Here is a 24,257-nt window from a genome sequence, read left to right on the forward strand (position 1 = left end):
CTGAAGCTGGCCAGGGGGTCAAAGTTGAAAGTCCCGACTTCATCTGACAACTGGTGCTCTCATTAGTCCCGTCACTCAGGGAAACTCTCGGGCTCTTTGGGGGTTTGGGTGGCGATGTTTGCGTGTGTGTCGCTCTGAATAGCCATGTAAATAAACACAACTTTACAGATTTCAGGGGCTGCAGCTTAGCTTCCCGGTCAGGTGAAGCTTACTGCCTGAGTTTGACCCTTGACCTTTCAGTCTTTTATAAGCACTGAGTTTGTAGAAAAAAGTAAATCCCTTCACACACAGGATTAACTCTGCATTACTATATTTTTACTCAACCTTTCAGTCGTAAGGCCTTTCTCAAGACGTTCTACCCATAGTGCTTATACACTGCTTCTCCTCCTTTGTGATTGGTATATGAGGTAAATCAATAAGGGATAATGGCTTTTACCTGGATTCAAATCATCAGTGTACTTTATGAGAAGAAGAAGTTTCCCTAATAGTTTGTACATTCAGTGTGTATTGCCCATCAAGAAACAAGAAGGCCTTCATAGTCACTCTTAATGAGTGAGGGCTTAATAAGTACCAGCTCTCAGCGATGTGCCATGAAAACGCAGACACAGTAAACCTATACATGCGTATTGGAGCTATTTATTGCCCCATGACCACCCTTACTTTTAACACACCATTTAAGCGCTGTGCTCCTCTTAGTGTGTCAGGGTGCCGGAGTCAGTCTCCTTCATGTGGTACCCTGTTTTCCCTCAGCATCAAAGCATCGCAAGCGCGCCACATGTTACAGTTGCCGTATCTTTAAAAAAGTGCACCAACAAACGTTTTTACGAGGCTCCGCTGCTTCTTTCCCTGCTGCTGAAATGTCAAGGGGGGAGACTGGGGGTTCGTTACAAGACCGTCGCCACGTGTTTTCAAAGCAGCTGTGATACCAGCAGCAGCCCTCAAAGTGTCTGACATCAGAGGTTTTGGCTTGTAAGTGGGTGTTAAGAGTAAGAAGTGGCTACCAGCCGTTTCATTAATATGTCTTCCCCCTCTTTCTCTTTGCAGAAACTCAGATGCCAACCTGCCCCTCTACAGGTAAGCAGACAGAAGACAGTTCATTGTCATTTTTAACCTTCCATATGATAGTTGTAGCTTAGATACCACCCACAACTCTGAGCCTTGTATCTGAGTAAGCTGAGGCAAAATCTGTGTGAACGCAAGCATGTTGCCAATCATGGGACCACCTGGACAATCTTTTACTTTGTACTGAGACTTAAGAAGGGAATCTCTGCCATAATAAGCCTAGCGCTCTCAAAACTCACCCTTTAGAGAATGGTTTTACACTCAAATTCTTGACTTAACTAATAAAGACCTCTATTGAAAGATTAGTTTGGATATAGCATAAGGCGTTATCCGTGTCTGATAATCCAGCACCTATTGTCTGTTCTCTCTTGTGGCAAAACGTGAGAGTGGTTATGAGCAACGTGAAGATAATAGGTGTGATGGTTGCCATATTTGGATGGGATAATGACACGTTGAAGCTTGTTTGGTGCCTTGGGCCATGAAAAATGTCTGCTTGAATAAAAATGCTCAGTGAAATGGTGATAGCACTTTTTATATCATAACCTAATTCACATGCTGGGCTTTAAAGGCCCAGTCTCTAACGGCTGTATAGCGCCCCTGTTGAAACACTTTTGCCCCCACTGCTAGCTTTGTTTACATAGTAATTCATTACAATGAAGATTTCTTTCACTCTAAAATGTATTGTCTGAGCTTTTGGTGCATTGACTGACTGTATGTGACAACCTGAGACTTTAAGGCTGTAGAAAATTGTTCTTCAAGGGTATACCCTCAATTTAGATGGTGTAATAAATTCTGGGTTGTATCTTTAACAGGTATCCGCCCTCTCAAATTCTATTGCCTCACTAATAAATAGCAGTGAGGTGAGGATTTGCACATGTTGCCGGCAGATGCTAAACCTAATCAATACACACAGTGTTAAAGGATTTGGCTAGCCTTTGAGACTTTATGGAAGCTTATGCTCACCTTTTACCTGGTTTAATGTTTTCTGGATCATTGCTAATGCGCTCTATATACGAGATTCAAAGGGTCACATGACTTCACATAGCTACCGAATAGTTGAAACCATATGGCACGACGGGCTCCTCACGTTGTCAGGGTGATTTGTAACTCTTTGGTGTCGATTATGGGAGGTTGCCCCATGTTAAAAGAGGAAAGGATTGTCATGTAAGTTGCTGGATTGTTTGGAGGAATGACTTAACCCCTCATGGAGAACCTAGAAAGCCAACTGTTGCTTTATAGCATAGGACTCAAGTAGCCAGTCAATGGAATTGGCTCCCTAAGCCCTCGAAAATCCCCTGAGACCCTTTGTCTTTGTTGTCGGGGCAACTCCGCAGCGCAGTGCAAGGGAGCGAAATCGGTTCCAGTACCGTGACCCGCACTTGAACCCGAATATCCCATCGCATACGCTCTGTCTGTCAGCGGTCCGCTTGTCGGTTTCCCCCAGGGGTGTGGAGCTCATTGTGCTGCTGGAAACCCAACTCCATTCCGCACTTTGAGGTCCGCACTGTGAGGAAACGTTGCTTCGAGGCCTCTCTGTAATTTGCGAAACAACAAGGAGTTAAGTCCAGTTCACTGCGAGGCTCAGAAAAACCACAGCGCACAGCAGTAATAGAAATGCGGGGGCTGTCTGGACCTGCCGCTGCTTCATCTGTGTCCCCAGTCTCAGAGTATGATCGAAATACAGTCTGAATGTTTGTTGATGCAGGGATGTGTCGTACGTTGATGTATGTGATGCATTTTTGGGGTTTTAAACCTCCTGTTTTTGGAATTTTTAACTTTGGAATTGTTAACTTCAAGTGCACTTTAATCATTTTGTCATGTCCATTGAAAATATATAAGTCCACTGTGCTTTAAATCCAATGTAAAGGATCTGGGCGTGTAAAGTTCCCACAGTGTTTTTTTTTTTTCACCGTTTGGCGGTTAAAAAAGAGTTTGGTCTGAAAACAACTGGAACCTAGCAACTCCGCCACTGTTCCAGACGTCTCTGCACAGACTGGCCATTTTCTGCGGTCGACTGTACGTCTTCTCTTCAGTGGCAGTGGCTCGCAAGACCGCAGCCAGTGCATTTGTGTTTTGAAGGCATCTCAAAGGGCTTTCGGAGCATCCGCGAGCTGCCAGGACAACGTTGGTGCCAACTGCTAAGTGCCGCCTTCCCTGTGGGCGGTTTTCATAGCGCAGCGTGACCCCTTTTCCTGGCAGCGGTGGGAGAAGCGCAGCGTGGCCTGTGTGTGTGTGTGTGTGTGTGTGTGTGTGTGTGTGTGTGTGTGTGTGTGTGTGCATTTCAGTCTGCGTCCGTCCACGGCGCGTTACAGCAGATTATCGGTGTCAGTGCCAGCCTTGGGACGGCCGTTTTTCTCAAGGGAATTAACCCAAGTCAACGTCTGTGCAGTTGGCCGGTGAGAACAAGCTTTATTCAAGAGGTATTTTAGCACAACGGCCTTATTAAAGTCGGTGTGTTGTCACGATACAAGACTTTTGACTTCAATACCAATACTATAGTTTTATACCTAAAGATTTGATACTACAGCAAAGAAAAAAACACTGAACAATGTGTTGGCACACTTGACTTGGACAGCTTCTGTAGCAACTCTTGTACAGAGGTTGTGAAGTCGGTTGGACATCTTTGTCTGCTTTGTATCTGAAATATTTTTCACTTCCAAACTGCCAACCAGTTTAGTTGCACTGGATCCAGTTCAAGAAGTGGTGGACTGTTTGACGCTGTTGCTGGTTTCAGCAGAATCCGACTGCTGCAGTCCACTATCAAGAGCCAGTCTGTGGTTCTTCCTATTCCAATCCTCCTTCTTTCACCTATTCCAATCGGCACGTGTACGCCCCCTGGAGGTGACGCAGAAATCTTTTGGAAGAGTATGGAAGCGTTGGAACAGCAGGGATTGTATACACACATTTATACTGCTGCTGAATCCCTTCCAAAAACATCATATCTCAAAATACAGGAAAATACAGGGAAGTTTTAAAATTTGTAATGTAATGTAATGGAAAAGAAACAAAGCTTGCTAGTGTAATTTTTGTGATGGTGAAATTTTGGAATTGTTAAAGGGATACTTGGTACTCAAGTCTAAACTTTTGGAATTATAAGAACTGTAGCATGCCCAGACACAAAATTAGGGCAACATTTTTACTTGAGGTGGTGCATTATAAGCACTTTGTGAGTTTATTATAATTACTATAATCAAAGCATGATAAAATAAACACAATGGGGATGAATAGTTTTCGGAGCAACTGTTTAGTTAATGACATAATATTACACTGAATATAATTTTGTGATGATTGTCTGGGTTTATAATCTGCTTGTAATGCACCACAACGCACCTCCAGTAAAGCGCTAGTCAGAATTACAAACCCCAGCTTTCCAAACAGCTTTCTCACATGGAGCTGCTTGACAACCCTCCCTCCCTCCCTCCCTCCCTCCCTCCCTCCCTCCCTCCCTCCCTCCCTCCGCCCGTTCCTCCCCTCTCTTTCCTCCCTCTCATGTGTTTTCTCTTGTGGGGTCGGGCTGCAGCCCTGCTATCCATCTGTGTGAGTTCAGGCTACTGTGGGAGAGAGAGAGAGAGAGAGAGAGAGAGAGAGAGAGACTTCTATACTTGCATGGAGAGAGAGAGAGACTTGTATTTTTTGCCCGCCTGGATCGGCCACCGCGACCCTCCACAGGATGTTCCTCCGACTTTGCCATGGCACAGGTGAGGCGGTTTCGTGGGAAAGGGTTCGGAAGGAGCCGGAAGAGGCGTTCAGGTCCGCGGAGTCTTTTTTTATCTGACGAACAGTAGGAGGTTTGTTATGTAACGACCACCCTCATTAGTTCTGCTGCAGTTGATTTGCGTTGTCGTCGTTCGAGCGGCGAGTTTCACTGGATTGAAAAATTTGGCTGATAGGCAGCAAGGCTTTCACCAAGTCCTAAAAACAAACCTACCTCTCTTCTTCTTCTTTCTTTTCCTTAGTGCTCACTATTACATGATTGTTCTGTGGTCACTGGAATATTGTAAAAGCACCTGACCTTTGTGCTCCTTACTATTGGTTGCTTGTTGTTTTTGGTGATGGAATTGAAGCGTATTCTTACTGTCACGCTCATTGTAAGCTGGCAAAATCTGTTACTCTCTATCGCCAATTGATATCGCACAACAGTAATTCAACCTAGTTGAAGTTCATGAAAATCTTGGGAAAATCCTCTGGCGCACAGGAAGTGATGCGTTTGACGTTTCTGGTGGTTTGGAATAAGTAGAAGAAGAACTGGGTAGTTAGCATGAGCAGTGATAGCCACCATGGGTGAACAGGCAAAGAAAAGAGAAACTCAAACTGCATCAACAGAAAATCCAAGCTCCGCCCACAATGTTTGATTGACATGTCAATGATTCCCACTTTAATATTTGGAGTTCTTTTGACCGGTGTCATGCTTGGTACTCCTGGTTTGGATGTGTTGAGGGATGTAGATTGAAATCAGACAGCGATTCTAATAGCTGTGACATTCTTTATTTTCCAAAATCTCTCTCTCTCTCTCTCTCTCTCTCTCTCTCTCTCTCTCTTTCTCTCTGTCAAACAGACTCTCAGAATGTGAGCAGACATGCGAGGTGGTCCGCCACCCCTCCTCCATGTGCAGCATGTGTTTGTAGTAGTTTGAGAACACTGTGCACACATACACACACACACACACACACTGTGATCACTAAATCAGTGTCCAGAGGCAAACTCCTCACATTCCTCTCATACAAGAGGATCGAAGGGGTGAGGGAGGGGGGGGTGGGGGTCGGGGGTGACGGGCCGCCGTCCAGACTTTTAACACACAGTTGACACAAGAGAGATACTCAGGAATTTGTCTCATTTCACGTCCACAGCCAAAGCTAATGGGAACGGAATGGCGAGGAAACTCTCGGCCGTCCCATTTCCCATGCTCCCTCACTGTAGCCGTGAGTCTGAGAAAGGCCGCGGTCTTCTCATTTGACTTATAGTGTCTCGGCTTTGTCCCGGCATGTTTTCTCTCTCTCTCTCTCTCACTCTCTCTCTCCCTCCCTCCCTTTGTCTAAGGTCAAGAGACTGAGTGAGTTCAAATATACATCACTGGCTAAGTTCCGCTCTAACTTCCTAACCAAAACACATTATAAGCACATTGTGAGGGCATGTACACTTGTATTCAATTGAATGTAGTTTTCTGACATTTTTATGATTATTATATTGTAAGAAATGCTTATGTATGCTTCTAATCTGCTTTTAATGCAACACAATGCACTTCAAGTGTTGCTACTTTTTCTAACCACTATCCATCCTTTGCACTAAAGTTTTTTCCCCAAATATTCAAGGTGTGTGTGTGCTGGAAGCATGATTTGAATTAATCGAAATGGAATAGTTCTTCACACACACAACAAAAAGTTATAGATTGTACTTTCCTAAGATGGAGCTGGGTGTCCTCAAGTTGACGTGTTCCAATAGAAGAAGGATAATGGAATAAGGGATTGCGTTAAACTCATTAAAAGGAGGAGTAGATCAAATCAAATTTATTTATTAAGTGCTTTTAACAAAACAAATTCCTAACAAAGTGCTTTACAGAGCAACAAAGGACAGATAGCATACACAATTTAAAAACAATTCATTTCAATCAAAAGCTTGACTGCACATGTTCTCCTTTATAAGCTGGGAGCAGTTTGCTTGACTGAAGACTCAACTCTCAATCTACCTGTTTACATCTTTCGCTATGTAAATGCTATGCTGTGTGAGTCCTCTGTAGCAAGAAATCTTGTTCATTCTGTATCTGAAAATACCAAAGTAACCTGGAGAACTCAGTGTGACTTTTGACCCCGGCCAACGTTGGATGCAGATCAGAGGTCACCAGACGGCAGCATTAGTAGTGTGACATAATACAACAGCAGATGTAACCCAAATTTATGAAGCTGCTGAAGCCAGTCCAGGTGTGTGTGTGTGTGTCTCTCCCAGCCGTCCCCTCAGGCTCTCTTGTTCCCAGGTCAGTAGCACCGCCGGGCTTCTCTGCTTCCTCCCAGCGCCCGACCACTAATTTCGGATCCGCTCTCCTCTAGGTCCGGCCAAAACTTGACTCTCTCCAATTAGAGCGAGCCAAATGTAAAAAAGGTGAAGCCAGACTCGGACCACAGTTAGCCCACAGCGGCCGAGCCGCACATGCGGGCGCCCCAGCCTGGCCTTTGGCTTCCTTTTGTTGTTATTTTGTGCCCTTGCTATTTTAGCAGCCTCTATGCTAATGGTATCCAACCAGTACCGCAGGGTTGGACTTCCTCTGCTTTTTTCCCCATTTGACTTTTGCATGACATTAAGTCTCACGCACTTCCTCCTTTCTCACTTGACACATGGTATTACTTTTTTTTCCTTTTGAATACATATGGATACAATGGACGCATATGTGAGGATGGATACATACACCCAGTAATGTAGTAGTAAATTAAAGGTCCCATATCGTGGAACACGGGATTTCCTTTGCCTCTTTGATTATAAAGGAGTTGGATGGTCTATCTAAACATGGTGAAAGTATCAAAGCACACGGTCGCCAACTAAATCCACACATTCTATATTAGAAAAGCGAGCCTCTAAACGAGCCGTTTGGACTTCTGTAACTTTGTGGCGTCACAAAGGTTCGCACATTAGCATTTTTGTAAGAAATAATAGACTAACAAAGTGTTTTTTCAAAGCGGTTGAGCGGTTGTCATTGTTTATTACCGGAGAGTTTTCCCTACCTGTAGCTGCCGGGCCGCGGTATCTCACGTTTCACTCTTGAAACGGTTAGCCAATCAGAACAGAGGGGTTGTTAATATTAATGAGCCTTAAAGACACAGCAACAGAAACAGCCTGTTCTTGGTAAGGCTCAGAGAGATGCTGGAAAATGAACGTGTAAAAATGGATTGAGAGTGTTTTTGGTACATGACACCACAGACAGCTTTGAATGGACCTCAAGACAGAAAATAAAACACTGGAAAGTGGAGAATATGGGACCTATCAGGGCTCCAGACTGCGACCAAAATGGTCGCATATGCGACCATTTTTTGAGAGTTAAAATTTCACGTGGTCGCATTCGTGCGAGTGCATGATGATCATTAGGCTGTTTTGGTGCCCCTCTGGCACGGGTACTGCGTTAGCCATTGTGGTTGAAAGTAGTACTTTTTCTTCTTCACTGGCACTTTCATCATCAGTGCGCGTGTACCGGGGGGGGACGCACTGGAACGGAGATCAGTATGGATGTATGGACTATTAGGCTGCGTTCACACATAGCGTTTTTTGATGTGGATCACGGCAACGTCACCTGACGTTAGCTGAGCAGCTGCTAGCTCACTAACCAGCTGGTTCACTTCTAGCAGACAATACAGTGTTGTGCAACAAGCAAAGGCTTACCAGATATTTCCAGTACATGTCCAGTATAATCCATACTGCCTTTAAGATCGCTGTTGCGGTAACAGAAATTCAATTATTACAACGTCCAATTTCTCCACCGGCACTTTTACTTTCTCCATATTTGTTGTTGCTATGGGAAATGGCCAGCGTCTCTGTGATCGCAATTGGTTGGCTGGAAAAAGCAGTTCACGTCACCCGGCGCTTGTCTGAAAAGTTGAACATTTCTTAACTTTTGAAAGCGCTCCGCTCTGACGAAAAAAACGCCGGCTGCAGCGCTTTTCAGGAGCGGCCGCCTTTTGTGCGCCTTGCGGCCGCTTCCCATTGCTTTTAATGAGGAAAGGGCGCTGGCTGTTGGGGAAAAAACGCTATGTGTGAACGCAGCCTTATTGCGGAGTTTTTACCGGCTGGCTTGATGCATTTGGGACAGAGGGACCGCAGTAAGTCAAAACAAACACACACAATCTATACATTTATATCATATTGCCGTATATTTCCATGCACATGCACGAGCTCTGTCCACCTGACAGCCCTCTGTTCTGTCGGCGGAAAGAGAGAGACAGAAGCATGGAGGTTTCGACGCATCGGTCAACGCTTCCCAGAGGTTCCCGGTGGCACGGTGGCGTATGAGAAATACGAAGATTTACGAAGAAAAAGAAAAAAAAAAAAGGGTGCGACCAAATCATGTGCTGGTACCACCAACTGAGAAAGTTGGTAGCACCAGTGCTACCAGTGGAAAAGTTAGTCTGGAGCCCTGCCTATAAAGGGGCTTTAAGTAATCTATGACCTTTATTGAGCTCTATTGGTGACCAATAGGAATTACAACAACATTGATACAACTTATCTTCTCTCCAAACGATAAACCCACATTTTTACAGGCTAGAAAGTGAGTTTTGAAAGCCAGAAATCTCAGCAGCTGGCCAAGTAATCATTGAGGCATTGGTATTGATCAATAACCCTATAAACAGATATATTATGGTCATTTTGTACTATGAGACGTACATTTGATTGTCTCTTTAAAAGGTGGGTAAGCTATGACCTCCTCTCAGTCATCATCATGAGGCAAACAACCAGCAACAAAAATCAGTTACAGGATCAGAAAAGTATCCATTTATGTTTATCTTTATATAACTGTATATAACTTGCATCCATTTTACAGTACTTATTGTGTCAGATTTTTGTCAGCCTATATATACCGTAAATCCTCTAATATTGGCCCGGGCCTTTATTTACATCAACTGCAGAGGGTACCAGGCCTTTATTGGAAACAGGCTTATATTAGAGACAGGCCTTTATTTCTAATTCCCTCTGTTTGATAAGTATTTTTGCTCATATTTTAGTACGAAGCCTCCTTGTTTTCTGATCTGCTTCTGTTGGGGTACGTTAGGTAGACGTTTTTTGTTACTGCAATGCATTACGATAATTACGGTAATCGACGACGGCATGCTCCAGAGACTTTCGCCGGCCGAGCCGTCTTGTGGCACTTGTACGTTACGGTACTACAGTTACAAACAGGCACCAGGAGTTTACCGGTATCCACCGTTGTTTGCATGTAAGCTGAAGCTAACTGAAGCTAACTGAACCTGGGCTCCGATGTGTTCCCGGTAGGGGTGTCACGATTTCGATTCTAAATCGAAAATCGATCGAAATGAGTGTTTGATTTCGACCTTCGAAATCACAAGCAGGCTCGCGATTCTCCCAGTATTTTTTTCTCTCCACCCCTGCCTACTTGCACGTGTCTGAAGAAAAAAAAACATTTCAATGACGACACAGCATAGCTGCTAGAGAGCGCCCGTTCTATATTTCACTATAGCGCCCAAGAGCTCCCGTCATTTTTAAATCATTTAAAATGTACCAAAAACTGAAAATCAAGTTATCAGCTTTGTTTTATATATACTTCAAGTTGTCATCAATGAACCGGAACCGGAAAATACTGTATATCTGGTGACACTGAGACGTTTGATTTTCCCCGGTTTGGTCATCCTCCACCGGTAACGTTAGATCTAAAAATGGCTTAGCCGGCTAAGCATCACCCGTTTAAAACCTTCTGGAAGCTGTCAGATTGTGCTGTGAGACAGAACCTGACCCGCCGTATGTAGTGGAAAGTTACGAAGACATTGTGAGTTGAAGTCTTTTGATCGAAATCGCTTGTTCTTGCCCGATAAAACAAGACACAAGATCACCTTCACTAAACAGCGGGACCTACCTGCTCTCACCGCCGCCGACTTTTCCATATTTGTTTGGCGACTATTATTGTCTGATCTTATTACTGTGTGGGCTGAAGCGCTGGAGGTTTTGTATGCATTTTGAAAGCTTATCGTTAGCCAAGATGGGAAGGATCCGTTTTGTTGTCATACTGTGAATGTTGACACTGAAGTAAGGACGCCCTGAATCGCCTTGCCATGTATTTGGTAGGCTACCAAATTAAAGGGAAAGTTGTGTTTTTTTAAATGGAAAAACTTTGACCATATGGCCTTAGTGTGGTACATTCCAAAAAAAAAAATATAGCAGTTATATCACACTTGATACCATCTTTTTAAAGAAGAATTTGAAAATGTAAATGACAGTTGTCAGGGCATAAAACCAATGATCTGTTGATCTTCACAAATCAAGACTCAATAGTCTAACAATGGCATAGCCGTCAGTGCTGAAAAAAAAAATGTTTAAATTGAAAATCGAATCGAATTGTGACCTTAAAATCGAAAGTCAAATCGAATCGTGGATTTGGAGAATCGTGACACCCCTAGTTCCCGGTGATCCGACCGAGATTTCGGCGGGGGTCCCAACGGCGATGCGTCACCGGGCCTGTATTTGAGACCGGCCTTTATTTGTTCGTGTCGACCACGGCCCCGGCCATTATCGGAGACCCGGCTTTTAATTGACTACAGGCCACTATTAGAGGATTTACGGTATTTACGGTCTCTCTCACATACACTGACACACACACACACACACACACACACACACACACACGAGCACACTGTTATACATGTACAGATTCCAGTCATTGAGCAGGTGTCACTTGTCAGTACTGGCCCCCCAAGGCTATTCTCGTGTGTTTTTTGTTTTCATGATGGTTGGAGGACATGTTACTAGGGTTAGACCAATATACCGGCCAATGTTGGCCTTTTATTAAAAATGGTATATGGTCTGGTCAGTCTTGTCCACCTCTGATATGATGGATGTAATGCTTCTATATGTAATCAATCTATATTTATTGTAGAATTAATCAATATTACACTGGTTGTCTATGGGAAGCACTGCCTGAATTCATTGTAATGTGACATTTTGATCAGATCCCATACAAGTATGCATCAATATGTTATTATTAATAGTAGTAGTAGTATCCTGGGTTTATTGCATATCGGCACAAAATATCAGCTATCAGGGCATCTTGATGTCTTAGTTGGCTAAGGTGCATACCATGTACCATGGTTCTTGACATCCTGGGTTCAAATCCAGCCAACGACCTGTGTCGCATGCCCCCCCTTCCCTCCTCCAATCTCTGTCATCTGTCAAATAAAGGCAAAAATGCTCAAAAATAATCTTCAATCAAAAGAATATTGCAATCGGCCCTTTCAAAAACCCATATCAGAACAGAATCTAGTGCCTTATTGTCCACAGATAGTAGTAATGGCTGTGCAATCTTAAACCTTGCAGGTGGCACTTCAGGCATTTGATATGCACCGCTTCCTTTGGCTAAAGTCCATTCACCGGAGTTCATGGTGAAGATCAGTTTGAACTGAAACCTGTTTGAGTTTGAAGAGAGGGTGGTAAACCTGATCCTTTGGTTGTGCCAGTGGGGATGGATTCTCATTATTGAAGTTTTTTTCTGATTGTGTGTGTCTCTGTGTGTTTTTTCAATAGGTGGCCTAGTTTTTCAATAGCAAATTGTTGTGACAGTCCGCATGGGAGAAACGCCTGGCCTTAATGCTCATGCCTTGTTTATAGAATTTTTTCGTCCGTTCATGTTGATGTAATACCTTGAACTGAGTTGCTATATAACCTGGGCAACCAAGCTTGAAAGATGTGATATGTTTGATTTAGAGAAAATTATGAAGTACTGTAATTGAGGATATAACAATAGGGAGAGTGAAAGCTATAATCTGGAGCACCATTGTCTTAAATTCCGTCATTGTGCGAACTTCCAGTGTATTAATTAACAATGAAATTATACTATTCAGTTTGCTGGCAGGCAGTTTGACGGGTTTGAAGCCAAATTTCTGGAAGGCGTGCGCGTGATAGCCGATAGCCTACTATCATGTTTGTGAGATATCCGCTCATGCGGCGCAGCCATGACATCACTTGTTTGTACGAGTGTGTGTGCCATGGGTTTGCAGTTGAAGTGGGTTACTTTGATCCACCTCTAACCCAAATTCTTCCCCTCGCCGAAAATAGGGAGGAAGAGAAACCAGTCGGAAGGCCCAGTAGGCCAGCAGAATGGAAAGGGGAGAGCCAAAGAAAGCATTCCTCACAAAGGAGGACTGGGTATGGATGAAATGAGCCAGAGGGATAGTAATGACTGAGTGACTGCTTTTCTTTTTTGGACCTGTGGTTTCTCTGCCTGGTCATTAGGTTTCTCTGGCCCTCCAGGCCCAGCACAACAACTCAGAGAGAGAAAGAAAGAGAGAGAGAGAGACAGCAAATGAGTGGGTTTGGGACAGATGAGAGGAACAGATAGCAGAACTGACATAATCCCTTTGTTATTATTTTGACATGTTGGCAACGGGCCTTTTCTCCGGAGGATCCCATTGAATCCAATGAAAGATCAGAATGCAAGTAATTTCTCATGGTTTCAGAGGAACATTGGACTTATATATTAATGAGCTGTGCTCCACTGGCTCTCAGCATGGCTTTTGAGTGAGAGGGAGAGGGGAGAGCTTCTCTTCTCACCATCCAGCAGCTCCAGATAATGTCAAGCCGGTACTTGCTGTCAGCACTCATTAGGGCTCAGCCTCTAAGACCACACAGTTTGACCCATTCAGAGAGCACAACAGTGTTTGCATTCCCTCCTAATTGTCTCTTCTTGTCCATATGCTACATTTAAACAGGCATCTCATTGATCCTCAGGTCCAACAGTGCACCATATCCCGCTAATGGGGCCCGAGTGAAGGGGGTCCGGCGGTACGAGCTCAACCTTATCATACACGGGAAGCTCAGCTTATTTGCATGTTCCTCTCATCAATTATTCAGTCGGAGCAAACAAAGCGCAGTGTTAAGTGGCTACTTGGGGAGAGCGGAAGGGGTGGAGAAGACTGCTGGAGCTCCTTGCATAAGCGTCAACGCTCTTTGAGGTTCACAGAGTTGGCCCGGGCCTCTGGACCCGCACACTTGTTATGCAAATGAAGGAGCGGATGCATGATGATTTGCCCCTGTAACTGTTGGTTACCCAGGAAATATGGAGGGCCCAGTATCTTTCAAGTCACTTGTGTGGAGAGAAAAAGAGAGCGCCGCTATGCTCATTCTCTCAGGACAGCATTAGTATTACCAGGGACGTCTTCTGATAACAAAAAAGAGACACAAATTTGAATTTTCCAAATAATTCTTCTTGTGAGCTTGAACAGCAGTGCAGCAGTAGCCTGTTGCTGCATGCAGTACATGTGGTAAAAACAGGGACTTTTCCAATGGCTCCATCAGTTGTCCTATACTGGAGACCATTGACTATTGAGCTGTTATGACATTCAGCAGGGCTGGACGTCAGGTATCCTGCTGTTTAGAAGATAGGCCTTCTTCTCTGGAGAGGAGGAAAAACATCTTCCATTGCTGGGTGAGTCCAGTTCTCTCTTAGCTCCCCTTTCCCATCATTAAGAGTCTCATCTGAAGAGACCATGGCCTTTGTTTTTTGTTTTTGACGAGGAGCAAAGACGAAGGTTCAAGTGTTTTTCCCATGCTCCAAGGTCCACCAAGGTCTTATTCCTCACAAGAGAGCAACTAATAGCACTAAAAGGTTCCAATGTGCTCTATACACCATTCTCCAACCTCCATCTCACTTCTTTGGGAGCTTTCGCCGCCATTTGAAAACCCATTGTCAGTACAGAGCCCTCGTCCTTCAAATAGACAGCGTGGTCCCGTGAGCTTAGCATGTAGCAGCGGCACATGCATTGTCATGCATATGTGTGAGGCCACCATCTTGTGCACCGGTCAGAGAAGTTCTAGAAAAGCACACTTTCCCCCTCTGTCATTGACAGGCGTTGTCAATGCTATGAAAGACAGAGCATAATGGCGTCCTGCGGGCCTTACAGCCGGCAAGCACACAGCGACGTTACCGCAGTGAAGCTGAAACCATGATGTCATGTGTTTACAGTCTCCTGAGCTTTGTACAAGGGTTTAACCTGTGACCCCCTGGCTATATTGTGTTACATATGGCACCTTGTTGGGGAGCAGGCCTCAGCTATTTTAGCAAGTGGCTAGAGAGCAGGGGTGGTGGTACATAAACAGGTGTCTCTCTTTACATGGCGCAGCACTGGATAACCAGGCTGCACAGGCTAATGTTGCCCAAACCAGCTTCGTTTCAACAATTTGGGTTGGCGAAGCAGTGGTGTTCAGTGGTCTGCAGTGCCAAGCCAGAGGTTTCACCTTACCTTCAGACAGAATGTGGAAAAAAAACATTTAGAGGGGGCGTTAATATGTGCAAAGTCAATGGAAGGAGCAGGATGGATGCAACTTTGGTTTAGATGGCGCAAATTGAGGCAGAGGCGGTTAATTTGAACTTGAAAATCGCCTAACGCAGTAAAGAGAAAGCCAATCAGCTTCAAGGCAGACTCTATCCACGCACCTGTAAATTTGTCTCCCCACCCTAGTATTTACAGCGGAAAAAACTGTGAAATCAATCTTGTATTTGTGAGCCGTAACATCTGCACAAAATAGCAAAATGATATGAGCCAGTATGTATGTGCTTTAAGTTTGTCTTGGTTGGTTTTGGGGCAATAATACTCTAAACCAGGACAGTGAAAAGGCATTGGTGGTGGTTCACACAATTAGCCATGAATACACACAGGTGGATGGGTTTGGTGGTGTTTGGATGGCAGGAGAGTAAATGGTTCATACCACAAATGAGCACATAGCCAAGACTTGTTATCCATTCACCACCAGGGCTAATTGGTCCTTTTGTTTTGTTGTCATTACATCAAGAAAAAAATCTATTGCTGAAGCAGAGTTTCAACTAATCTACACTCTCTTATCAAGAAAGATGTCGACCAAAACCACTAATCATAATGGCTGGACTATAGAAAGATGTTAATCAAAACCATTAATCATAATGGCTGGACTATAGAAAGATGTTAATCAAAACCAGTAATCATAATGGCTGGACTATAGAAAGATGTTAATCAAAACCACTAATCATATTGGCTGGTCTGTCATCCTGCTGCTTTCTGTTGGGTCAAGTGGTGTCATCAAACCTGCTTCCATGTTGTCACCTACTTATTTTTCAAGTCAAGCTGCTGCCATGCTGGTGCAACGGAGAAGATTGTCAACACACAAAATTGTGATGTTCTTACTCTGGACAGATAGAAACAGGAGCACTTCTGTTGAAGTACTCAGTACATTGAGCTATCTACTGATATGAATACATAGCAATCTGCATTTGATGTCTTAGTGCCTTTGTAACTACAACTAGAGAAGTTGCGATCAGCTGCTGATGATTCAACTTTGGATCACAGATAAAACCTGCAACTCTGGAATCCCTTGTTCAGCAGCTTGAGCCAGATTTTCTACTGCCAATGATAGATTCATTTATTCAGGATAGGTAATGCTTTTTGGTCAAACATTGAAGTGACTCACTGCCTAGTTGCCTATCAACATTCCTGGACAGCAAGCCTCTTGCACCTTCTCTATTTCTTTCCCACAGGAGACAAAGCAGAGTCTTAAAAACAAGACTATAATGTGTGAACTTGCCGGTGCAATGCTGGCTGCACGGTTACAATGGAACCTAATCAGATGTGGTTGGCACAGAGTAAGCGACCAGGCGAAGCTTTAAGCCTGTTTTGTCCTACGCTTGTGATTGAAATAAAGAGGTGCGTCTGTGAGTCGCTCACAGTTGAATGAATAGAAGCACTTAGGTCAAACTCACATGGAAAGACAGCCACACTACAACCTGTTCTTCATAATTAGGACTTTTCTTTCAACCTATAGCCAGTTCTTGAAAGCTTTTGCTGTTCTAAACACCCGATGTCTAGTGGATCTTTCCAGGAAAAAATGCTCTGGCACACTGGAAGTGATGCATTTTACATTTCCAGTTTGTTTGGAATAAACAGATGAACTGAAGAAGAACTGGGTAGTTAGCATGAGCAGTGATAGCCAGCATGGCTGAACAGACAAAGAAAAGCGCCAACTACAGAAACTCAAACTGAATCCAAGGAAAAAGACGTCACAGTACTGGCCACACTGTTTGATTGACAGCTGATCTCAAAGATGGAGACAAAATAAAACAACTAAAAACCAGCTTAGTGGTAGTTTCAAGCTCGCCACCTGTTTTGTCTGTGAAGCTGACCAATATAACAGCTTAAAGTATCAAACCCAAGTATATCAACTCTACCAATTCCAATAATTGCCAACATCTAGGCTATGCTGATGACATCATACAAAGGTCAAATATCAAGAAGACCCAAGGCAACCTGCTTAGGCCTATAAAAGAGGAACTCCACACTAAAATGCCGCTTTTGAGTTAAACTTGTAATTAGTACTATGTAGTTATGAAATACAACAATGGCAGTCATATTGTCAACATTAGTCGTTCTTGGCCTGATGATTGGCTTCTCTCCCAGCGGAGAGCTCGCGGTGGCTCCGGCTGACGCGAAGCAACAATTAGCCAACCACTCCACATAGCCCCAGCTGGTAAAGCTAAAATAACTGGATAGATGTTAAGACAAGGAAATAAACTGTGTTCAAACTGGGACGGCCGAAAACCGGGGACGTCTTGAAAGTAGGCTCAGTCATTTCTCTGTTTTGTTTATTCTGCTACTCGAAGCAGAGAGAGATATAAAGTGGGGATATGGGCCCTGATTGGTCAGTTGTCAGCCAATCAACCTGCTAGACAAGCTTGCCCCCAAAAAGGACAACTCCACCCCAAACCCACCACACAGAAGTGCGCCACTCTAAGTGGCCCACCGAAAAACAAGAATCCTGTGAATTACCACTTTAATTTCTAATATTGTGATAACATTGTTTTGTGAACCCAACATTGCATATGCAGTTGTTTTAGTGAGCTGAGCAGGTCGTTTCACCACTATCGAAACGCTACAAAGTTTCCATAGGGCTCGTCAAGGACTGAAACACATTGCTGACTGACTGTCTGCACATGCTGAATCTTTCAACTGACAGACAGTGGTGGGCTGATCAGCCGGCTCATGTTCTGTTTTGTCCATCTCCTATGATGTGCCAAACGTCCAAGTGGGACCTCCCCGGCTCTTAAACCACGGCAGCATTCCTCTTCCTCTATAATCCTGACAGGCAGCCTGCAGCCTGGCCAGCGCACAGCCATTTATTTCAGGCCTTCTGGGAAGAGAAACGCTTGGCTGCCAGAGAATAGCCTGAGTCATGGCTGCAGCCCGCTTGGGAATACTGTGTTCAGTTTCTAATGATACAAAAGACACAGAGCAGCTGCAGAACGCACAAGTTCTTGTTTGTTTTTAGAGGTTCCGAATGGGGTTAGTCGGATACTGGGCCAGTGTTGGCCTTTGATTAAAAATCAGATCTGGTCCAGTCGCTGTTGTTCTGATATAGGCTAATGGATATGATGCAGTTTGTCAATGGAAGATTTAGTGTCCCATGATCTAAATGCTGCTTCTGAGGCTTTTCCGCCCTGACAAGAAAAAAAATCTGGAGAAAACGACAACTGAATACTTGAAGATGAAAAGAAAGATGTTGAGTATTGGCCCAAAATATCAGCTATTGGTGGCTTCAGTCGAAAGGATATTGGTATCAGGATTGGCCTTCAAAAACACATATGTGTCGAACCCTAATTCAAAACAAGCGGTCACATGGGTTTAGGGATGGGAATTGATAAGATTTTATTGATACCAATGCCATTATCTATTCTGCTTATCGGTCCGGTTCTTTATCGATTCCCTTATCGATTCCCGATCAATTTTCTGTGTGAAAAAAAAAGTAGGCCTACACAGTAGGGATGGGAATTGATAAGATTTTATTGATACCAATGCCATTATCTATTCTGCTTATCGGTCTGGTTCTTTATCGATTCCCTTATCGATTCCCGATCAATTTTCTGTGTGAAAAAAAAAGTAGGCCTACACTAGGGCTGCACGATATTGGAAAAAACTAACTGCAATATTTTTTTTTTCTGCGATATATATTGCGATATGAAAAAATACAGGAATTTTCACCAAATGACTTGAATAGCTCTATCAAGCCTTGCCCCTTTAAGAAGGTGGCCTTGTGGGTAACCTGCGCGGGTGACGTAGTAGGAAGTGAGTGTGTTTTTAGTTTTAGCCGCAGCCAGAGTGAGTTGCAGGATGCTAAGTGAGTAAAGTTACCATAGTTAGCAGAAAAGAGCTTAGAACGTCACCGAGAGGCCGTGCATTATGTTCGCTGCTGTACAGAAATAAAGTGCCAGTTCTCCACTGCAGAGTTGGTCCGGACTCTTAGTAAAAAGCTTGTTACCAGCTACGAGCCAGGCTAAGCTAAAGTAGGCTAGCACAACACCAGAGGCTTCCCAACTACGGTTCGGAGCCGCGAAAGCTGGAAAGGTAACATACGCTACTCTTATAACAAACCCTGAAATCGGAGTAAATTATGTTATATCAGACAGACTTCTCTTGTAGATTAGTCATGGAAAATGAGAACCGTGCGAGTTTTCCTTTTGTATCAAGCAGCGAAAAAGTTGTAGCATGACGTGTTTGAGTTAATTTGCCTTACTTGACATCGCACGTCCTGCGATGACTATTGCGATGACGACGCTGAAACGATATATCGTGCAGCCCTAGCCTACACAGGTTTTTAGCGTCAACGCAGCTGTTTTATTATCTCGAGTCTGAACAGTGTAGAATGTCTGCCTAATAACCTTTGAACATGTTAAAATAAATTACAATGCTCCTTTTCTTAAAATTATATAACTTGGAAAACAAATAAGATCTTTAGATGGTTACCCTAAGATGTTTCAACATATTGCTGGTGTTTCCACCCTTAAGGCTGCGTTCACACATAGCGTTTTTTCCCCAACCACCAGCGCCCTTTTCTCATTAAAAGCAATGGGAAGCAGCCGCAAGGCGCACAAAAGGCAGCCGCTCCCGAAAAGCGCTGCAGCGGCGTTTTTTTCGTCAGAGCGGAGCGCTTTCAAAAGTTGAGAAATGTTCAACTTTTCAGAATAGCGCCGGGTGACGTGAACCGCTTTTTCCCAGCCGACCAATCACGATGACAGAGACGCTGGCCGTTTCCCATAGCAACAACAAATATGGAGAAAGTGAAAGTGCCGGTGGAGAAATGGCACGTTGTAATAATTGAATTTCCGTTACCGCAACAGCGATCTTAAAGGCAGTATGGATTATACTGGACATGCATTGGAAATATCTGGTAAGCCTTTGCTTGTTGCACAACACTGTTCTGTCTGCTAGAAGTGAACCAGCTGGTTAGTGAGCTAGCAGCTGCTCAGCTAACGTCAGGTGACGTTGCCGTGATCCGCTTTTTATTTCTCCTCACAAAAAGCGCTCCAGCGCTTTTTCCACATCAAAAAACGCTATGTGTGAACACAGAAATGATAATTTTACAGACGTTACAAGTAGCACTGTTGTCATCTTTCTTCGTGAAATGAAGCCACGCTTTGGACCGTTTCTTCCTCTCCGCCATGACTCCTTCTTGTTGCAAGTTTCCAGCAGCGTAGATGCAGAGTTTGACGTCATGACGCATGAGTTTTTGCAATGCGCATGCGCAACTGTCAGAAAAACATGCCGGCATCGATAAAAGGAATTGATAACCTCGGAGGCATACGATTCCGATGGATCAGACAATTTGGAACCGGTTCTCAACTGGAACCGGTTCTCGATTCCCATCCCTACATGGGTTGTTGCTAATTTAACAATACTATTATTGGAAGACATTAAAGCCAACCTTGAATCAACCCTCAACCCCCCATAATAAGGATGCAGTGTGCTGAGTCAACTTGCAACTGGTGTTGGAGTGGGACCGTTTGAGTGTGTAGTACTCACAACTGAAGAGCAAAAAAGTGTGAAATTTTTTCCAAAACTCATAGTTAAGTTTAGATAGTTAAGTTTCATTTAGAATCCTGAGCACCAACAGGTAAATCTCACTGTTTTTATTAGTTGTCTGGCTTTACACTATGTACTCGTGAAAAGTTAGTTTACTATGAAAAGTTATATCCATCATGTTGGGGTAGCAGTAGCTTAGAGTTTAGAGAAGTGACTAGAAGGTGACAGGTTCCAATCCCCAGACCAGCAGGGAAAATCTGGGTACGAAAGTCAATCATATTCCCCCTCTCTCAATAACTACTATCGATGTGCCTTTGAGCAAGGCACTGAACCCAAAACTGCTCTAGTGGAGCTGCTTACAACAGTAGAAATGGTTGTACTGGGCGGCTCCCAGTGTGAATGTGTGGAACTGTTACGTGGAGGTGTGGTGAGGACCCAAATGCAGGACAGCGAGGCAGGTGGTGATTAAACCCCAAGACTGGGTGTTTAATCACCACCTGCCTCGCTGTCCTGCATTTGGGTCCTCACCACACCTCCACGTAAGAATGATCCGACCAAGACTGGACCCAGCGGACAGCACCCAGCTACCACACAGCCTGCCTTCTCCTGGTGAGCCCCGCTTGTCTGTCTGACCCGCGCTCTCAATCCCCCAGCGCTCTCAAGCCTACTCTCTATTGTCCCGGCAGTGGAAGAAAGCTCCGGGGGGTTTCAGCCCTTTTCCCTGCCTGCTTGTCCGTCTGACCTCCCGTCTCGATCCCCAGCGCCCCTCTCAAGTCCCCCTTCCTCATGGACCTTGTGGGACGTCAAGAGCCGTCCGTAGAGGGGGGGGTACTGTCATGGTTGTGACTTTCTGCCTTTGTTCATTGTCTAGGTTTTGTATTTCTTTGTGTATTATGTTTCCCTGTCTAGTTCTTTTAGTTCTACGTGTACCATGTTTCCTGTCTGCCCCAGCTGTGTCTCATTTGTAATCACCCCCCATGTGTATATTAGTCTTGTTCCCCAGTCAGTCTTGGTCGGATCATTGCTTTCTGTTACATGTGTCAGTTTATGTGTGAAGAGCTCTCGTCTTTGGTTTCCTGTGTCACCTGCAACCTGTTACATTAAACACCCAGTCTTGGGGTTTAATCACCACCTGCCTCGCTGTCCTGCATTTGGGTCCTCACCACACCTCCACGTAACATGGAACTGTGTGAAAGTGAAGCACGGTGATGCTGAAAAAGAGCATGGAGCTCAGTTGATCTTCCCCTGATAAATAAAGGTTAATAAATGGCAGTCCCGTATTTTACACAGCAGGTGGTGCTATTTGTCTTTCTCCTGTTTTTTTGGTATGTTAAAAAACTCAACAATCAATAGGTGTAAGATGGACTGGTTGGGGACAGGGAGGGGAAAACGGCACCGTCCTCTTCTGCAAGGCCTGCTGCCAGTCTCCAGCAGAGAGAAAGGCGTTAAAACAAATCTTAGTGCTTCAAATTGAGTGTTTATTTGCCAACATGCAATGCAAGCGTATTATTTCATAGTTCAATAAAATTGCCCCCGAAAAGGACCAAAAGGCGCCTAAAAGTCAGACCAAAAATGCCCTCTGGAAAAAAAGTGAATTTCTTACCCTTAGTACGCTTACAGTATGGACAAAAGTCTTATCCAGTGGGATTCCTTGGGATAAAATCTTATGAAATCGGGGCCTGTGGTCTTCAACATATCCAAGTGGGCGTCCTTCAAATGAAAAAGTGTGGGGAAACCTTGCTAAAAGGGCTCTTTATAGCACTAAAAATGGTTCTGCTACGATACAAGCCTAAAGAACAACTTTCTGGTAGAACCTAGAACCCTTTTTGCTCAGAGTTCAGCCTGCCTCCTTAGTGGGAGTCCAGTACAAGGCCTCCACCTGCATGGGGCTCTGCTGGTTAAGCTCTGGACGTTATGCAACTCCTCAGCATTAGCTTCTGGCAGGACTCTTCCCTCCCTCCCTCCCTTTCTCCCCGTGCGATCGGCGCTAAGTCCGTTTAAAATAGCAACAGGTCGCGCGAGCTGGGAGCTGCTACCGCTAGACCCAGAGCCCCGGTAGCGGAGCCGGGCAGAAGTGAACTGCTGAGGAGGGGAGGGGAGAGGGAAGACGACTCTATGTCTCTCTCTCTCTCTCTCTCTCTCTCTCTCTCTCTCCCAAAGAATTCTCCAAGCATGCTGAGCGTCATGTATTTCCTCCGCGCTATCTTCAGGGTAAGACCTCTCAGCTTTCTACCAAACGGAGGGATGCCAGTTCTTTCTCTCCTTTTCTTTTCCCGTCTGCTTTTGTTGCCGTCTACTTAGTTGCGCTTCACTGGCTGACAGAAGAAGGGAATTCACGCTTCGTTGTCATGTCAAGTGCTTCTTCTGCCTCGCAAAACTCACTGCCTTCACTTCCCTTTATGTTTATCACAACTGCATTTTGTTTTGTTGTCATCAATTTGCACAGTTCCCGCCTGGGAATTCTCCACTGTGTTCTGTACAAAGTGTGAAGGCAAGTAACAGGCGTTGACAAGTTTGAGCAAGTTATCAAGATATTGCGTTTCTCAAACTCTCAGATGTGAAAAGAGAGTCTTCTCAACATGCTTCGCTGCCTCTTGGGGTTTGCTTTTGATCTGGCGAAGTGAGGCACTGCTCGGATGCTCGGACGGATTGCTCACACTAGTCATGGTCTGAGGTCTAGAAGACGCCTCATCAGATGAACGTGAGGGTATTATCAGCTTTACTGGGAACGCAGGCTTTGACAGCAGCATGGACACTTCACCTGTTAGAGCATCTGCTACTTCCCATCTGCTGCTGAAGACAGGGTCGCTTAGGGGACCTTTTTATTTTAAAAAATGGATAGTGTGCAGACAGTAGGAAAGTTGAAAGATACACTAGAGGTCCTGGTGGAATTTGGGCCAGCAGGAGCAAGTGAGGCTCCAGAGTTGACTTTGACTGAGATCTATGACTGAGTTTTTAAAGGCTGATACCAATGTTTTTTTGATTGCAGCTGCCAATATTCAGTATCTTTAAATTTGTCAATTTTCATGCCATTCACTATCATCCAAGAATAGTCAGATTTATGCAACAAAGGTATGTTGAGAAAGATTGAGGAAGATAACATATCATTTTGTGTGACAAATGCCTCCCAAAATGTACCAATATAATACAAAAAAGGGAGTATTGTTAAATTGGTAGCAACCCATGTGCCAAATTCCACAGTTTTGAGCTTGGCTTTGACTGATATGGAGTTTTGAAGGCCTTACCACAGCTAGTCATTGTTTTTGCAGTAAATAAAATGATCATTATTTGATGTTTTACTGGAATAACCCACATCTCTGGCCACAGATGGCACATATCATCAACACATGAACTGGTCATAAGTTATCACCCACCTAAAGGAAATTTGTTTGAATTTCAATGGAGAGTTTTAGTGTCCCATGAAGGTCTAAGTGCGGTTTCAGAGGCTTTTCCATACTGACAAGAAAATTATTCTGATCGAAACTTTTTGGCATGAAAATTGATTATCAGTACAAATATCAGCCATTGTCAGCTTCAGTCCAAAATATTGGTATCGATATCAAAAATCTATATCAGTCAAACCCTAATAATAACCTCAGGCTTTCAAATAAAAAAACACAAAAATGTGTTGAAGAGGTGATACTCTAGGGAGGGAGGACCATAATGATTGAATCC

The 24,257-nt window shown here is 44.2% G+C and overlaps 1 protein-coding gene across 2 annotated transcripts in view; it reads left to right on the forward strand.

Annotated features, from left to right (window-relative positions):
• LOC139930784 (uncharacterized) overlaps positions 1-24,257 on the forward strand; it is a 109,356-nt gene that overhangs the window by 4,971 nt on the left and 80,128 nt on the right. Inside the window, exon 2 of one of the 2 annotated variants that reach the window (XM_071924063.2) lies at positions 1,045-1,074. In XM_071924063.2, coding sequence (XP_071780164.2) covers positions 1,045-1,074 — 30 coding nt within the window. Of the gene's footprint in view, positions 1-1,044; positions 1,075-22,723; positions 22,794-24,257 lie in introns of those variants that run through there. The other variant, XM_071924064.2, reaches the window with a different exon arrangement.

The sequence above is a fragment of the Centroberyx gerrardi genome, chromosome 22 (genome assembly GCF_048128805.1).
Source record: "Centroberyx gerrardi isolate f3 chromosome 22, fCenGer3.hap1.cur.20231027, whole genome shotgun sequence".
Taxonomy (NCBI): Eukaryota; Metazoa; Chordata; class Actinopteri; order Beryciformes; family Berycidae; genus Centroberyx; species Centroberyx gerrardi.